The 17,683-nt window shown below is 39.9% G+C and overlaps 3 protein-coding genes across 3 annotated transcripts in view; 2 read left to right on the top strand and 1 right to left on the bottom strand.

Moving 5' to 3' along the window:
• Nucleotides 1–17,683, top strand: part of snx12 (sorting nexin 12) — a 160,692-nt gene that overhangs the window by 30,370 nt on the left and 112,639 nt on the right. The window lies entirely within an intron of this gene.
• On the bottom strand, nucleotides 4,398–5,458 carry LOC133993755 (ras-related protein Rab-39B-like). Its single transcript, XM_062432811.1, has 3 exons — nucleotides 5,244–5,458; nucleotides 4,881–5,151; nucleotides 4,398–4,553 (listed from the first exon to the last, which is right to left on the bottom strand). Exons 1-3 carry the CDS (start codon nucleotides 5,456–5,458, stop codon nucleotides 4,398–4,400), a joined length of 642 nt encoding a protein of 213 aa, XP_062288795.1.
• On the top strand, nucleotides 8,382–13,933 carry rab38c (RAB38c, member of RAS oncogene family). Its single transcript, XM_062433223.1, has 4 exons — nucleotides 8,382–8,589; nucleotides 9,230–9,360; nucleotides 10,882–11,019; nucleotides 13,772–13,933. The coding sequence occupies exons 1-4, from the start codon at nucleotides 8,397–8,399 to the stop codon at nucleotides 13,931–13,933; spliced, it is 624 nt and encodes a 207-aa protein (XP_062289207.1). The 5' UTR covers nucleotides 8,382–8,396.

Below are 17,683 nucleotides of genomic sequence, written 5' to 3' on the forward strand. Positions count from 1 at the left end.
GACATACAGACAAAATGACAATGATCTAATATACTCAGAAATATCTGTAACAATTATAAAAATACACTGAAGATAATTTATTAGTCATTTCGTTTACTGTCTTGAAAACACTTTACACGGCTGTACCCAGATTGTTTTGCAGATCTGAGGATGTTGATAGATTTGCACTTAGAAAAGCTCACTAATCACACTGAGTTATTTACTAAGTGAGTATTTTGGCTCGAGGAAGAAGAAGGTTTACGTTGTTAGTTTCTAAATGCCGTTTATCCACCTCTGTCAGATCTGCACTGGTATCTGGGACCCGGGTGCTTGGGGGTCTATTCCTCAACAAGGGGCCTGTCTTTCATCATTTATACTCTTCACCTTTTTTTGTTTTTACTTCCTTGTGGAAAAATGTGTTTTTTTAGTTTCAATTGAAACTTCTTCTTGGCAGCTTCGTCTGTTGAGCGCCCATCACTTTTATTTTATCCGACTTTATTTTTACTACTTTATTTACTCTTTCTAATAGAACTGTTTATATTTAAATGTGTATAGTATTGTTTTGGGATAGCTTTCTTTCTTTTTTTTTCTTTTTTTTGCTAATTCATATCAATGTCAATCACTTAATATCTTTTTTTAGATGTTAGTCTACTTTAATTGTTACATGTACAGACTTTAGTTTGCTGATCTCTCTTTTTGTTTTGGTTGTTTATCTATTGCATCACCAATAGATTTTATATTTAATAATCGTTGTCCCTTTCTGACCAAATGAACGTGCTTTTGGAAAGGGAGCTTTCCAAAACAAAGAATGACCACTTAAAGTTGGTCTCTAAATTGTGTAATTTTTAAAAATACTTTTACCCCGAACCTCTGGAGTCAAGATGATAACTTATTGTTAATAGCATTTTTTCTGTTGTTTTAGTAAAGTGCTTTACTGTAGATTGTACAGTATTTGTGTAAAAACTGTCTCTATTTGTATAATGCTGTAAATTATACAAATGTACTTATAATTTTGGTGAGAGATGGTCTGTAGAGTCCACTTGAAGGCATTTCATTTGACACTCGATGCTGCTGAATTCCAAAGTAGAAAAAACATATTCTCCCCTTTTTATTCCACATCAAATGATCCAGGAGGATGCAATATTAAAGCATTTCTACATAAATTCATTGCTCCTGTTTAGAAAATGCTCTCCTGTTAGACATGACAGAAGTTGACACATCTCCACAAAGCTTTGGAGAAGGGGTGTAAAAGGTAGATTTTGGATTCAGCCCGTGTTTTTTAGATGATGTGAGTCTATAAACTGGTGCCTAAAGAACCATCCTTCTGCCTGAGAAAGGCACCTGGGCTGGTAAAACCAGAGGAGTGCGGTTTTATCCGACTGTTCAAATACTTCACAAGCTACTCTCAACTCTTCACTTAGAGCATTAATGTCTCCTTTCTTACGTGAGGGAGTGTTGATTTAATCATTCAACGTTTGTGATGTGACACAGTCTTCATACCCAGCCCTTGTGCCTTTCAGAAGAAAAAAAACAAACTTCTATCATTACCCCTCTGAGTGCTGTCTTAATGAACAGCGATGATCTATTTTTGTCTTTTTGTGTTTTATATACTGTACATATGGCTGTCATGTATAAAATGAGCTGTATTTTCAATGTTTTTTGTTTTTGTTTTTTTTTAAATAAAATGATTCATGCTTATGTCAGATTGAGAGAGTCTGTGTTTTATGTACGTCTTTCTTTTTGTAACACATTTTAGAGGTATGAGCTGTATGCCAGTGGCGGTTGAAGTCACCTTTTACCGTATTTTCCGTGTGTGTCATTGCTGACTCATTTAACTGTTAACAATATTTTTCTATGTAAACTACATTATGAGTTTAGCTGTAGGCTGATTTACTAAGCTGTGACATAAATCTGTAGCAACAGGCCTAAAGAAAAATTCAATATTGACATTTAAACATTTATCTTTTTACAGTACAAATTTGCATGCCCTCTTTATTGGTGTCATCAATATGAGTCCTTAAAGTCCAGAAAGGTGATCCTTTTTTTAACCCTCGTGTCGTCCTCCCGGGTCAAATTGACCCCGTCTGTTCCTTCCTTCCGTCTGTCCTTCCTCCCTTCCTTCTTTCCTTCCTCCATCCCCTTTTATTCCTTCTTTCTGTCCTTCCTTCCTCCCTCCTTCCTTCTTTCCTCCCCCTACCTTCCTTTCTTCCTTCTTTCCTTTCCATCCTTCCTTCCTTCCATCCTTCCTCCCTTCCTTTCTCCCCAACCTCCTTCCCTCCCTACCTCCTACCTTCCTTCCTTCTTTCCTCCATCCTTCCTTCTTCCCTTTCCTTTTTCTCCCTTCCTCCCTGCCTCCTTTCCTTTCCGTCCTTCTTTCTTCCTCCCTCCCTCCTTTCCTTCCTTCTTCCTCCCTTCCTTTCCATCCTTCCTTCCTCCCTCCTTTCCTTCCTTCTTCCTCCCTTCTTTCCTCCCTCCTTTCCTTACTTCTTCCTCCGTTCCTTTCCTTCCTTCCTTCCTCCCTCCCTCCCTCCTTTCCTTCCTTCTTCCTCCCTTCTTTCCTCCCTTCTTTCCTTCCTTCTTCCTTCCTCCCTTCCTTTCCTTCTTCCTTCCTCCCTCCTTCCTTTCCTTCCCTCCTTGACTCGAGGACAACAGGAGGGTTAATCTTGTGCAAAAATTGTTATGTTGTGCACACAAGATAAAACATTATCACCTTTCAGGATTTCTGAGGGTCCGTAGATTTTTAAATTACATTGTTTTTAATAGTTTTGGTAGGAAAATGCCTTGATTTTAACACTTAAAAATTACAAAACATGATGCAGTGAAATTGTTCTTTTCCTCTCCCCTCCCTGCTCCACTCTTCTGCTGCCCTCTAGTGGTCATTTACAGTAACATCAATTTAATGACTGACCTAATAAAGCCATCTCTGTCAGTTTAATAGAACAATATACCTCCAGTCTTTGCACAAGGCAAATCTTTATTAATATTTCCAGGCATGTATTATTATTATTATTATTATTATTCATGACACTTGTGCTATAATCATCCCAGAGTCACAACAACATCGAACAGTCAACTTTGTCAGGGTTTGGTTTCAAATAAATTATTTACAGGTCGTGTAATGTGAGATCGATGTGTTTTCCCGCCACTTTACAGCCGATAGATGTTAATAATCATAGGATAAACACACTAGAAACAGGAAGTTGACCATGCGCTTAGGCTTCTTTCCTTCAAAAGGCACTCGAAAGAGACACTTCCACTGGACACTTACAACAAATGAACTCAGCTCCCTCTCTAAACTATTTCGTCAATCAGTCCGTGATGATGTCACCAATCTGAATTGAAATCTGCTGAATTGAATCACTTTTAATGTGTTCACTTTCAATGCTTCGTTCATTCTGCTCTTTCTGATGAGATTCCAGGTGCTTAGTGAAATGACTATTTACATTATATCAAAAATAAAAAAAATTGCTTCTTTCTTTGGAAAATTTGAATAAATGGAGGCGTGCACTGATTATAAACATTGATTGTGTGTATAAACGTAGTTTAGGCATAAGTGTGAGGAGAGATTATGACCTGAAGGTGTCGTGTTATGTTTTTAAGAGCAGGCTTCATATTTACATATATTGGTTAAGTTACTAAAAGGCCGTAAAGTCACCTCTTAGCTGTTGTCACCAGTAAACCAACACAAGAGAGAAGTAAACATGAACTGGGTACTCCTTGCTATGATCTACCCATAATGGCTATCGGTATGCAGCTACAGTAGCTTTGTCCTTTCATTGAACATTTTCACAGTGCAAACTTTTTCTCCAGCAGTCTTCATCAGCAGCTCGCAGTGTCTCAAACTTTGGTTCAATTTGAGTTCATTTTCATCATCCTCCCATCTCTGGTTTTCCGGGAGCCTTCATGTAAGACAGTAAGCCACTTAGATTTGTAGTGCACATTTACAATCAGTGAAGACTCTTTTCTATCTCGTCTCTCTGACTGGATTTAGTCTGTACAAGGTTGCAGTATATTCTGCGTATTATGCATTAAAAGGAAGAGGCATGGCTCAATCATGTCGACACATGAACATAAACACACTGACTATGATGTAACTGGCAACTGGAGTATAACTGTACATATCAGGAAAGGCCAGAAGTGGGGTAAAGCTGAAGTGTTGTGTAACAGCTGCTAAGAGTGTTGGGTTATTATTACAGTCACACATGCACACAGAACAGTGAGGAGGGACGAGGGCTTCTTGTGCTTCTGTGCCTGTTAGGAACAAAGTGTTTGAGCAAAGCCATGAACAGGCTAAAACAATCATAGAAGTGTGTAACTGAGCAGGGAAATATTATAAGTCCCCAAAAAACGGAGTGCAGTCAGATCTCCTCCAAATGGAGTCCATTGAAAGATCACCACCTGTCACACACACAGGTAAATCAGCAGTAGCATTGCCGGCTGCCCTTCGTCACCTCCTCAGAGGAATGGACGGTGTTGGGAACAAGTCCGCTCTTTACGCCCTCCCAGCCATCCTGGATCTTGATGTCCCCGTTCCGAACCAGCTCAAAGATGTCCCTCGTCAGATCCACGAACGCCTTCAGAGGATGAGACAGACATGTATGTAATGATTCCCAGTCATTGCAGGAAGTAGATATAACAAAGTGCAAATGACAGTAAATTTAGCATTTTTTAAACTGTGCTAAAATGACAATACAGTAATGGTAATAGCATGAACTCTAGACTTAGGACATGTGATAGCAACTAAACCATCTCCATGACAACTAAGCAACTTCAATCATCTGTGGTGCAAAGAACCTTCAAGCTCTATATTTGTCTCGATTACTGTAACATTTTTAGTTCACAGCTGATTTTTTTTTTAGCGTGAAGAAAAAAAAACCTTTGATAAGAGATCACATCCACACCTTCTCCACATTGATGGCATCTCGTGCAGATGTCTCCACGTAGCGCATCCCGTAGGCAATCGCCAGCTTCTCCGCCTCCTGCTGGGTCACCTGACGTTGGGCCTCCAGGTCATACTTATGGCCGACCAGTAGGAAGACGATGCTGTGCGGCTGGACGTGGCTCTGGGCCTCCTCCAGCCAGTTGTGGACATTTAGGAAGGAGCGGCGGTTTGTGATGTCGAAGAGTAAGAGCCCGCCTACTGAGTTGCGGTAGTAGGCTCTGGTGATAGACCTGGATAGATATATAAATACAACATGTGTATTAATCCAGAGTGGGAGATAGTCTAGAATACTATGGTGCCCAGAAAAGAGTTCTGTCTTTACCTGAACCTCTCCTGTCCTGCAGTGTCCCAGATTTGAAGTTTGATCCTTTTTCCTGGCTCGATCTCCACCAGGCGGGAGAAGAAGTCCACTCCAACAGTCGGGTCTGACACCTGGGCAAAGCGACCCTCGGTGAACCTCCGGATGAGGCAGGACTTGCCAACGGTGGAGTCTCCGATGACGATCAGACGAAACTGATAAAGCCATATCGTCTCCATGTCGCATCAAATCTGTAAGAAGAAAAAAAATTCAAATAACTCACTCGTCCAGATTACTACAAATTAGACTTATTTAACCAATATTTTTTCCAAACAACCAGAACCAAAAATATTCAGTTTCCTATCATGTATGACAAAGAAAGACAAGCATTCAATGATCACATTTAAGAAGCTAAATCCAGACTTTTGGCATATTTGTCGATGAATCTTCTGACAGTGGTTGCAGCGCCAACGCATAGTGTAAACATGGTGAAAATGTTTAATTAATGTGTCATTAATGGATTTCTTTCCACACATGAAACAGCAGGAAACCACGTCTCAGCTATGTAAAATCCTAATATAATCTCTTTTGCCACAAATTCAAATGAAGTCTTTTTTAAAGGAGGAAATTGAAGAAGAAAAAAAAAATCAATAAAATAAACAAAACAACAGAAAAGATACAATACACTTTTAGGCTTCTGCAAACAATAAAAACAACAAAATGACTATTCAGAAACACTTTAACTAGATTGACGGTTTTATAGTCAGATTAAACACAAATGTGCATTTAATCCTGAGTTGACCCGATGGGTAATACTCAGATCAGGACTGCCATCATGAGGAGAGAATAATAGGCTCAAATCACCTCAGCAGATCCATGTGATTTACAGTTGGGTGATCTAATTTGAGGGGAAGGAGGGAGGGCGAGGCCACACCTCTCCAACTCAATAAACATTGGTGTATAGTCAGCCCCCATGTGGATAGTAGACTGGTTGTTATAATAACACACAATGAGGCCTTGAAGCTACAGCCAAGAATAAACTCCAGAAAGATCTGCTGGTTGATAGTCTATTAGATATTTCCCAGGCTTCCTAGAAGGCCTCGAGTGACACTTATAATGAGATAACCCACAAACTTTACAATTAAATAATGAGCGAATTGTTTGAATGATAAGGCCCGGCCCACTTAGCCTAAATATGTTCTACTTTAATGATTATTATTCAGCACACGGACGTAATAAAAATGAAATAAATGATGACCCACCTTGAAGTTAGGAGCTCAGTACCTGGAAAAAGCAAACCCCATATCGATGTAAAAATGATCCTGCAGACTGCACAGGGAGTAGTGGTTGTGTTGTTGCTTTACTCGCTGATAACATGCATCCTGTTATCTGTGCAGGTTTCCTGGGTACCGTCGCTATTTAACCCGTTTTTAAACATGAAACCAGCCTGTTGAGTGTGTTGGCCGACAGATGAGCAAAGCTGCTGTTTTAATTTGAGCAGGACTGTGGATATTTCCGCGAGGATCCACTGATGAAATGGCAGCAAGACACAACAGCACCATCACACGTCTCCTCGCCCGCATCAGCACCATTACCGTAACTACGGGCATAGTCGCGCAGCAGAAAAGAACCCCCACAGGCTGCTGCATTCAAAGACTGTGGGAACAAAACACAGTAACTATACGAAGTGAGCGCACGTGAACGTTACTTCATCCGATCCTGCCTAAAATCATCTCAGCATGTAAAATGATTCTGAAAATAATTATTTAAACATTAGACAACAACAATGTTTCAATTTATTATTTTTTATTTGTTAAATTGAAGTTCGGCAGGTAGTTTTGCGGTTCAGGTTCAGGTTCAGGTTCTTGCTCTGTGCTAGCAATACAATATGTTAATTAATGTGTGTGACATGTATTGTATGTATGTATTTCAGACCTGCTTTCCTGCTGGGTAAAATATATCTTACCACCAGGTATTTTAAAGTTTAACCATGTAGTGTTTTTTTTTTTTTTTAACATTTAATCAGTATTTTAATATTCGTTGTTTTGGTTGTTTTAATGCCAGTCTGCTGCTTTGCCCCACTACTCAATGTTCAAATCCCTCTCAGACAGTCAGGCCAGACTTGAAGTGTGACACAGCAGTTATAGTTATATTTATCAATTAACATTACATCATTTAAACAAACTATTATATTAAGATGTCATGAACACATTTGAAAAAATTACAAATAATAGGATATTCAAGTCATATTAATATCAGTATTCATTTCAATATTTTCTTTTCTTGTATTTCTTTCTCCGATTTTCTTCTCATAAGTGGCCTTAATATTCCAGTTATGAACGATAAATTAGGTGAGAACATCCAGAACACCTCATACATACAGTTCCTATAGATACATGCTTATATATATATATATCAACATTTTTAGAATTTTTTTTTCATTATAGAAATAAGATGAGACATGATAATCCTTTATTAGTCCCACGATGGGGACATTTACAATAAACTTTAACTCACTTGTTACTCACTTGTTCTCAAAGTGGGGTCCAAAGGATCCTTGGGTAGGCTTCATCGTTCCCCAGCAAATAATTTATTTTCACTATAATTCCATCCACAAATAACACAATGACAGCATTTATGGCTATGTTGTTCATGGTTTTTATACACATAAAACATCTAAAAGAAAAATTCCTGATCAGATGGGGGACTCTGGGACAAAATCTTAACAAATAGGGGTCTGTGGTTTAATTTGTGTCGGTTTAGGGGTTGCTGATGTGAAAAAATGTAAGTAGCACTGGTGTAAAGTGTAAAGCTGATGTTAACATGAAACATTGAATGCATCACCAGTTGTTGGTAGTTGTGTTGGAGTTGTTCATAGCTGAGGGTGGTTGTGAAGCAAACAGACTCAGACTGTCATGTGTGATAAGACGGGTGGACTGTAGGGATCGCAGGCTGTCTTCTCCGCTTCTTTTCCGCATATTCTGATGATATAACAACAACTTCTTTATAGGTTTGTGAATTGGAGGGAAGAAAATGTTTCAACTTTTCTAGTCTTTTCATCCCAGAGCCCAAGTGTGATGTCAGCTGTTAGTTTTTTGTGAAACCTGCACACCAGCACCTCTCTTACATTTTCTACAGTTCTACTGAGGAGTTAGTGTTTTCTGCAGAGCTGTGGCCATGCAGCAAGAGCTTTTGTTCAAAGTCTTGGTCATCGGGGACTTGGGAGTCGGAAAAACATCCATCATCAAGCGGTATGTCCATCAGATCTTCTCCCAGCACTACCGAGCCACCATTGGGGTGGACTTTGCCCTGAAGGTGCTGCAGTGGGACAACGACACCGTGGTCCGACTACAGCTGTGGGACATAGCAGGTCTGTCAAACAAATCCTGGTTTATGTACATCAGGTGATTGTTTTAGCTATTCGGTAGTTGTGAGCTGCAAGTTGTTAAAGCTACTTTGTGAAATAAGCTGGAAATTAATTAGAGAGCAGCAGCTTTAGGAAAGTAGGAACATGTGAAATACATTAAAAGAAAACTGCAGAATATCATCTTACCAAGCAGTTATTCTCTTTTACTGAGTCTCAAAAGTCTTGTGTTCTGCCACTGCATTAAGAATATTACACCTTTTTTATAAACTTTTTATTGTTCAGTGAATCAAAAAGGACTTGATAAGATGTGTATTTTTCTAGTAAGTGAACACCCAGTGAAAGTGTGTGTGTGTGTGTGTGTGTGTGTGTTCAGTAAATGCCTCGGTCCCTCCTTGTCATTTGAAGCCTGGTTGAGGAATGTAGATCTTGTGCCTGGCTGTGACTCAAGTGATCCCATGGTCATAATGTCAGTCACATGATGGCGACTACTGTAGAATAAACACACACACATACACCCCCCCCTTCTCCCCCAATATTTCTCACTAGCATGACGTACTGTGAGTTTATTTAATTTCACGGACTTAAGAGGTGTCTTTACATAAATATGCCTGTGTGTCTGATGACTGATGTCTGTGCGTCCCAGGACAGGAGCGGTATGGGAACATGACTCGTGTCTACTACCGGGAGGCAGTGGGAGCGTTGGTGGTGTTTGATGTGACGAGAGCCTCCACGTTCGACGCCGTGCTGAAGTGGAAAGACGACCTGGACTCTAAGGTCAGACGAAAGGCTGTGTGAACTCCATAAAGTCGACTCACCCTTAGAAAACTCTTTAAAAGGGGTCCAAATTCATACTGTGCCTGCACACAGCTGGCCACAACCTCACACTGCAAGATTACAGTTAAGGCTGGAGTGATGTTATTGTCCCAGTTTAAATAGTATTAATGTCTGCTGAATGGAAAGCACAGCAAAAAAAAAAAATTACACAAGCGATAGCAATAGAGCTGCAACGATTAGTTAACAGATAATTAGATAATCGATGAGTTGTTTTGAGCAAAAAAGCCAAAGATATAATGGTCTCAGCTTCTCAAATGTGATGATTTGCTGACTTTCCTTGTCATATGTGACAGTAAATTGAATATGTTAACATTGCAGGCTCTTAGTCAGGCAAACCAAGCAGATTGAAGACATCACTGTGGCCTCTGAGACACTGGGAATTGGGAATTTTCATTTTTTTTAATTTATCATTTCATAGACAAAATTATTAACTGAGGAAATAATTAGTAGATTAAGTGATAATGAAAATAGTTAGTTTCAGTCCTAACTGGCATTAACGGCAGGTATACTGTATGTAGCGAATCATCCACACCTCACCATCTGTCTTAGTCACCTGGGCGTCATGTCCTGTTATAACAGCGGCTCCTAAAGGCTGTCTTCACATTTATCTGCTGAAAGGGAAAGTTTCACTATGCTCACCAAAAATGTAAGGCAGAGTTTAACCCTCCTGTTGTCCTCGAGTCAAGGAAGGAAGGGAGGAAGGAAGGAAGAAGGAAGGAAAGGTGGGAGGAAGGAAGGAAGAAGGAAGGAAGGAAAGGAAGGAAGGAGGGAGGAAGGAAGAAAAGGAGGGAGGAAGGAGGGAAGGAAAAAGGAAGGAAAGGAGGGAGGAAGGAAGGAAGGAAGAAGGAAGGAAGGAAGGAAGGAAGGAAGGAAGGAAGGAAGGAAGGAAGGAAGGAAGGAAGGAAGGAAGGAAGGAAGGAAGAAGGAATGAAGGAGGGAGGAAGGAGGGAAGGAAGAATGAAGGAAGGGAGGAAGGAAGGAAGGAAGAAGGAAGGAAAGGAGGGAGGAAGGAAGGAAGAAGGAAGGAAAGGAGGGAGGAAAGGAAGGAAGGAGGGAGGAAGATAGGGGGGAGGAAAGAAAGAGAGAAGGAGGGAGGGATGAAGGACAGACAGAAGGAAGCAAGGGAGGAAAGAATGAACAATCAAAACAGACGGGGTCAATTTGACCCGGGAGGACGACACGAAGGTTAAAGCTTGTACATTCATCATGATTTTGTGACATCACAACTATTTTTGGAAGCTTATCTTGGTCCATTCATAGATTTGGGATTTTTCAGTGATGGGGAAGGATTGTCATGTAGTTTTAAAAATGTTTAACTCAGAAATTGAACCTTTTTTGAGAAACACATACAAGCAGAGAATCTTGTATGTATCTATATGTTTTAACCCATACTTCAAAGTAAGCTAAATGATATTACAGTTGGTATAACAATTACGTAACCTGTCTTTCTTCTTTCCTAAGGTGACTCTGAACCATGGGAGGCCAGTTCCAGCTGTCCTGTTGGCCAATAAGTCAGACCAACTGGCTTCCCAGCAGCCCAAACTCGACTCCTTCTGCAGGGAGAATGGCTTTGTTGGCTGGTTCGAGACCTCAGCCAAGGTAAGCAACACATACCAATGAGTCCTGTGCAAATCTGGGAGATCTTTTTGATGTTGTAAAAGGGATTGACTTCAGGCAAACACTTAATCTTGGACTGAATCAAATAGTTGACAGCCATCTGGTTTCTACATAATTTGCATAGTAAGGTTAACTACACATTTGACACGCTGAAACAAAACAATAGCAATATTATTACAACAGAAGCCCCATTGTTAAAAAGAAATTATTCTGCAAATTGCCGTCGGGTGTTTCGGTGCAGACATCGAAAGTTCGAAAACATTTGCCGTGGTCTCAAGAGACAAACAGAGGAGCGTCTGCAGTCTGGTGTGAATTAGCCTGGTGCCTTTTTCCTCCCATTCAAAGCCTCACAGACTGTCTAATGAATTACACACCAGCGTGCAAGTCAGAGGTAGTAATGTAGTTCCTGTACACAAAGGCTCAACAGACAGTGCAGGACTGAGTTGTTGCATGGTATGTTTTTGTATTTTCTTACTCTAACTATGATCAAGGCTGACATTTGTGGATATATGTGGCTTCTCATGGCTACAAGAGAGAGCGATTTTAACATTTTTTAACCTCAGTACCAAGAAATCCTGTACTGTGACCTTAATACACTAAAAACAACACATTCCTGTAAACCTGGCTGTCATGGAGACACATTATACCAAAGGAAGCAAAAGGTTGAATCATTCATTATCTGCTATTAAAGGTCCTGTACAGCTAAAGGTCACCCACACAGGTGTTTTCATGTATTTTGCTGTATTACGCTGTGTTTGATCTGATTGATTTATGTCTGTAACTCGGATTTTTGCATTTTTTCATAACTCTTATTGGTTCATGAGGTAAATCCAACATAGCTCTGCCCAACTTCTACCTGAGCAGAGGACTAATTATCCAGAATGAGCTGTGTGAGTGTCCTGGCTCTTTTGAAGGGATGTTTCATGCATTACAATATTTTTATTCTGGGGCTCAACTTTAACCATGTTTAACATCAACAGCTGACATTTTAACAATGTAAAGGTAACATAAAGTCATAAAAAGCATGTTACCTCCCCTTTAAGAAATGTCAGTTAACCTGCATTAACTGTTTTTTTGGCCACTTCAGGGCAGTGGATAAAAATCTGTACATTCAGCAGACCCGGAGAAACATTAGAATTCATTTGGAGCTTTGTTTCTGGTCATCTGATAAATGGGTCAATGACGTATAAGGATTTTCAACAACTCAATTGTAGAATAATAAAAAACAAGCATATCTAATGCAGTAGTTCAAACATTCAGAATGTTTTGTACCTGAAAGTTCATATTATAAATTTGAAAGTGATTTTAGTGGGTTTTTCAAGATTAATTGGCACTGGCCTTAAAAAAAAGTCATGTGGTGCGACCATGATTCATCTTGAAATATCTAAAAAAAAAAAAGCAAATACTTTGTTTCCAAACACTTTATATTACTGAAAACTGAAAACAAAAAGATGTGAAGCGTGTTAAGTAAATTAATTTATTTCAAGATGAATCATGGTCGCACCACATGACTTTTTTTTAAGGCCAGTGCCAATTAATCTTGAAAAACCCACTAAAATCACTTTCAAATTGTAATATGAATGTTCAGGTACACAACATTCTGAATGTTTGAACTACTGCATTAGATATGCTTGTTTTTATTATTCTAAAATTGAGTTGTTGAATATCCTTATACGTCATTGACCCAAATATGAATGAATATAATACAATCTAACTGCTGAGGGAAATATCTGGGTCTTTACCTGCTAAATGCTCCACTATGTTCACTAGCTAGTCACTAACTTTGTCTGTCGGCCTTTTGTGATGGGTAGGTAATGTGCAGTGGGTTTCTTTGAGCTGGCTTTTTGAAATGATGCAGAGGGAAGTAGTGAGAGTGAACTAAAACAATAACGATATAAAGCATAGAAATTCATCGCTATCAGTGACATTTGATCCATTGTTAATTTAAAAATATTGATCATAGCCACTTTAACCCTCCTGTTGTCCTCCCGGGTCAAATTGACCCCATCTCTTTTGACTGTTCCTTTCCTTCTTTCCTTCCTTCCTTCCTCCCCCTTTCTTTAATTTTTCCTTCATTCTTCCCCTCCTTCCCTCTTTCTTTGCTCCCTCCTCCTTCCATATTTTTTCCTCACTTCCTTCCTTCCTTCCTTCCTTCCTTCCTTCCTTCCTTCCTTCCTTCCTTCCTTCCTTCCTTCCTTCCTTCCTTCCTTCCTTCCTTCCTTCCTTCCTTCCTTCCTTCCTCCCTCCCTCCTTACTCCTTTCCTTCCTCCCATCCTTCTTTCCTTCCTTCCTTCATTCCTCCCTTCTTACTCATTTCCTTCCTTCCTTCCTCCCTCCCTCCTTACTCCTTTCCTTCCTTCCTTCCTTCCTTCTTCCCTCCCTCCTTACTCCTTTCCTTCCTCCCGCCCTCCTTCCTCCCTCCTTACTCCTTTCCTTCCTTCCTTCCTTCCTCCCTCCCTCCTTCCTCCCTTCTTACTCCTTTCCTTCCTTCCTTCCTTCCTTCCTCCTCCCTTCCTCCTGTCCTTCCTTGACCTGAGGACAACAGGAGGGTTAAGAGAAGAATTTTGTATTTTCCCAAAAAGATTGGGTCTTAAATTTGTTTTTGGCCATAATTCTGCTACGACAACATTTACTTTCCAGATGTTGAGGTGTTGGTATACCAGCACATATCTTTATACTCCATATGTACCTTAAGTGCATGATTTATTAACACCTGTGTTTTTTTCTCCTTCAGGAAAACATGAACATTGAGGAGGCAACGCGCTGCTTGGTGCAGCACATCCTGAACAACGAGGAGAGCCCAGTGGTAGAGCGAGACCCCGGTTCCCTCGTCCTGTCTGGATACACGAACACCGCCAAGGAACATCTCAACTGCTCGTCATGTGTGAAATGGTGACTCTTGACCATTCACAGTCAACCAGGAAGTGAACAGCAGTGAGGCCACGGCTACAGAGATAAGTTTGGCTCAGGGACTGTCCAAAAAAAAAAACAACACTTTTTTGTTCAATCAATCTTAGTCGACAACTTTAAGTGAAGAAAAATGTAAAATGGGATTTGTTCATTTGTGCAAGGCAACATGATATTGTGTGAAACATATTATACTTAACACAAGTCAATTTTAACAAACATTTTAAACAGATGCTTTAAAAAAAAGTCTTAAAGTAAGTTTTGTTTTTAAAATCAAACTTGAAATTTTAGGTAGAGAAACATTAACCCTCCTGTCGTCCTCCCGGGTCAAATTGACCCCATCTCTTTTGACTGTTCCTTCCTTTCTCCCTCTTTCTTTAATTTTTACTTCATTCTTCCCCTCCTTCCCTCTTTCTTTGCTCCCTCCTCCTTCCATACTTCTTTCCTCACTTCCTTCCTTGCTTCCTTCCTTCCTTCATTTCTTCCTCCCTCCCTCCTTACTCTTTTCCTTCCTTCCTTCCTTCCTTCCTTCCTTCCTTCCTTCCTCGCTCCCCTTCCTCCTTTCCTTCTTCCTCCCTTCCTTCCTCCTTTCCTTCTTTCTTCCTCCCTTCCTTCCTCCCTTCCATCCTTCCTTCTTCCTTCCTTCCTCCCTCCTCTCCTTCCTTCTTCCTCCCTTACTTCCTCCTTTCCTTCCTTCTTCCTCCCTTCCATCCTTGACTCGAGGACAACAGGAGGGTTAAATGTGATCTGTGGCAGGCTGAATAAGCATATGCCAACTTTTTATCTTTATAGTTTTAGTCTGAAATTTAGATTTTGAACCACGGATGGGATGTTTATTTCATCCCTTTTTATCATGGAAATATAATTTTTCTCTTTTTTATTAACTCATTACATTTGCACATGAAAATTGCACAATTTGTGTGTTACGCTGTGTTTTTTTGCTGGGATGTAATCCATATTTATTATTAGTATAAAGTTTTGGTAATTACAACGCCCATAATTCTCTTGCTGGTTTTGAACATTTGTCAGTTGTGGTACAGACGTGCCTTTGATATTTGGCTGAACAGATGTTTAAGCTACTTACGAAACATGTATGGAGAAGAAATTTCAAACAAAAACAACAAAAGTGTAAAAATAACAATTTGCATTTTTATTGGGGGGTTATAGGAGGGACTATTTCTTGGCTCGGAGCACCTAACAGGCAACTTGCTCATAATCCAGGAAGTTGCAGTAAAATTAGGGAATTGTCCATTTTTACACTTGAGTTTTAATCAGATGCTAAAGCTAACTGTCAGCTTGCTGCAGCTTCATATTTAGAGTACAGACATTAGAGTGATATCTCATCTAACTCTCTACAAGAAAAAAAACAAGCACATTTCCAAAAAGAGTGAGTGAGTTCCTGTCGCCTTTTACAGGTCTTAAATTCATCTACTGTGTTTAACCCTCCTGTTGTCCTCGAGTCAAGGAAAGAAGGAAAGATGGAAGGATGGAAGGATGGAAGGAAAGATGGAAGGATGGAAGGAAAGATGGAAGGATGGAAGGAAGGAAGGAAAGATGGAAGGATGGAAGGAAAGATGGAAGGATGGAAGGAAAGATGGAAGGATGGAAGGAAGGAAGGAAAGATGGAAGGAAGGAAGGAAAGATGGAAGGATGGAAGGAAAGATGGAATGATGGAAGGAAAGAAGAAAAGATGGAAGGATGGAAGGAAGGGAGGAAGAAGGAAGGAAAGGAGGAAGGAAGGATGGAAGGGAGGAAGAAAAAAGTAAAGGAGGGAGGAAGAAGGAAGGAAGGAAAGATGGAAGGAAGGAAGGAAGGAAGGAAGGAAGGAAGGAAGGAAGGAAGGAAGGAAGGCAGGAAAGAAAGATGGAACGATGGAAGGAAGGAAGGAAAGATGGAAGGAAGGAAGGGATGAAGGAAGGAAGGAGGGAGGAAGGAAAGAGAGAGAAAGAGGGAGGAAGGAAGGAAGGAAGGAAAGAAGGAACAGTCAAAACAGACCTGGGTCAATTTGACCCGGGAGGACGACACAAGGGTTAAACTGAGCAGGAAAATAGCAAAAATACTGATTGACTTGATGATTGTTGAAAGTTAAGAGTGAAACTAACGTGGATAATTGTGTCAGATGGTTCATATCTGAACTTCCTGCCTTTACAAAAGTCGCACTATCCATCATCTTAAGATCACAGCACCAAGAAGAAAATTCATTATTTATTATATGCTGTCAGAAGAAATCCCTTTATGTATTAATACACAGGATAGATCTGAGGGATACACCCCGTGTTTTCACAACTGCCCTGTAAATATGTAAAGACATTTCTTTCACGCTGGATACTGAACAGATGAACTAGATAAATCTGTTCTTGCATGCTGCTGAGAAAAACACACAAGAATCCTTTGCAGCCGGAAATAAACTTAAATGTTGGAGGGAAAAAAACCAGGAGAGGCCGTTTAGCACATTTGTCCTTTAAATGGACTATTCAATTAGTTGATAAAAGCTAATGGCTATTAGTGGACTGAGATGTTACTTAATTAGGAATAGCAGTGGTAACGGGTAGACCACTTTACGACATCTTTACAACATCGTTAATTCAGTACTACTATCCGTCTTTTCATGCAGGCATCTCCTCCCAGTCATGGAATAATTTCCCTGCATGATTGTTGACATTTCTATTCCAAAAAACAAATCTGAATATCCTCAAAAAAGTTTAGATTTACTCTGGATATGAATAACTTTGATAGCAAACCTGACTCACTGTCAAACTGTTGGCTCTCTACTTACTATGAAACACTTTTTCTTCCACTCTAAAATCAATTTCTTGCCGCTCTTTTCCGCACGCCACCGACAGACCGGCTGCCTTTGTTGATTCAGCCTCAAGTGTTATTTGAAATTCCATGTTTTTCAAATTAGGTGTATGCTTTTACATTTTCACTTCACTCTCTTTGATGTGTAATAGCCTGGCTTTTGTAATGCAACACATTTGTAACTGCATTCTCTGTGCACCAGACTACATGCAATAAAAAAAATCTGTGGCGCTGTATACTACAAACCGTGTTTTCAGCATTGTTTATTCAGGATCTTTGCAGGGGTCAAAAGATATGTCACATCCTCTCAGCCCAAATGAACACACACACCCCCCCCCCCCCCCTAAAAAATATGGAAATCAACCTTGTCCTGGGTTTGGTTCACAAAAAAAGGAAAAAAGGAACTTTCGCCTGAGGGATATTGCCCAATCTCAGCAAACAACTTTTGAGTTAAAGAGAAAAGGTCCAACAATTGTCTCCAAATAACATCTCTGCACATTTCCCCCAGGGCATTTTTTCATATAACATAAATATATATATATATAACCACCTCTAGTAATAGTTCCTATAGAAAATTAGGTTCACATTACCAGAACATTGCATATTGCCAGAAAGCTTTAAGAACCCTCTTCAGATGTTTGTTGTTTAAAATAAAGAGGGAGCCGTCACTGAACTCCCTCCCTGATGGTATTTACTGCACCGTGAAATGTGATTTACACACATACTGGGAACGTTACTGGAGCAAATGAATCAAACTGTAAAATTTCTGGATAATTGTTTTAAAGTTGCAAGACATGTCACCAAATGGGGGATCTTTATATGTTTGCTAGTAAGTAAGTTAGGCAGCCTATAAATTGTGTGTGTGTGTATGTTTTGGGGGAGAGGGGGGCACAACAATCCTCCTACATATAGGAATATTGTGATATAATTTAAAATACTG

This window comes from Scomber scombrus, chromosome 14 (genome assembly GCF_963691925.1).
Source record: "Scomber scombrus chromosome 14, fScoSco1.1, whole genome shotgun sequence".
NCBI lineage: Eukaryota > Metazoa > Chordata > Actinopteri > Scombriformes > Scombridae > Scomber > Scomber scombrus.

What these genes read in the sequence shown, in the direction of transcription:
- rab38c (XM_062433223.1), top strand. Translation starts at nt 8,397, where the DNA reads ATGCAGCAAGAGCTTTTGTTCAAAGTCTTGGTCATCGGGGACTTGGGA. An exon ending in ACAGCTGTGGGACATAGCAG is followed by an intron (nt 8,590 to 9,229) that starts GTCTGTCAAACA and finishes TGTGCGTCCCAG; the next exon opens with GACAGGAGCGGTATGGGAAC. An exon ending in GGTTCGAGACCTCAGCCAAG is followed by an intron (nt 11,020 to 13,771) that starts GTAAGCAACACA and finishes TTTCTCCTTCAG; the next exon opens with GAAAACATGAACATTGAGGA.
- LOC133993755 (XM_062432811.1), bottom strand. Translation starts at nt 5,458, where the DNA reads ATGGAGACGATATGGCTTTATCAGTTTCGTCTGATCGTCATCGGAGAC. An exon ending in GCAGGACAGGAGAGGTTCAG is followed by an intron (nt 5,152 to 5,243) that starts GTAAAGACAGAA and finishes ATATCTATCCAG; the next exon opens with GTCTATCACCAGAGCCTACT. An exon ending in ATGCCATCAATGTGGAGAAG is followed by an intron (nt 4,554 to 4,880) that starts GTGTGGATGTGA and finishes CATCCTCTGAAG; the next exon opens with GCGTTCGTGGATCTGACGAG.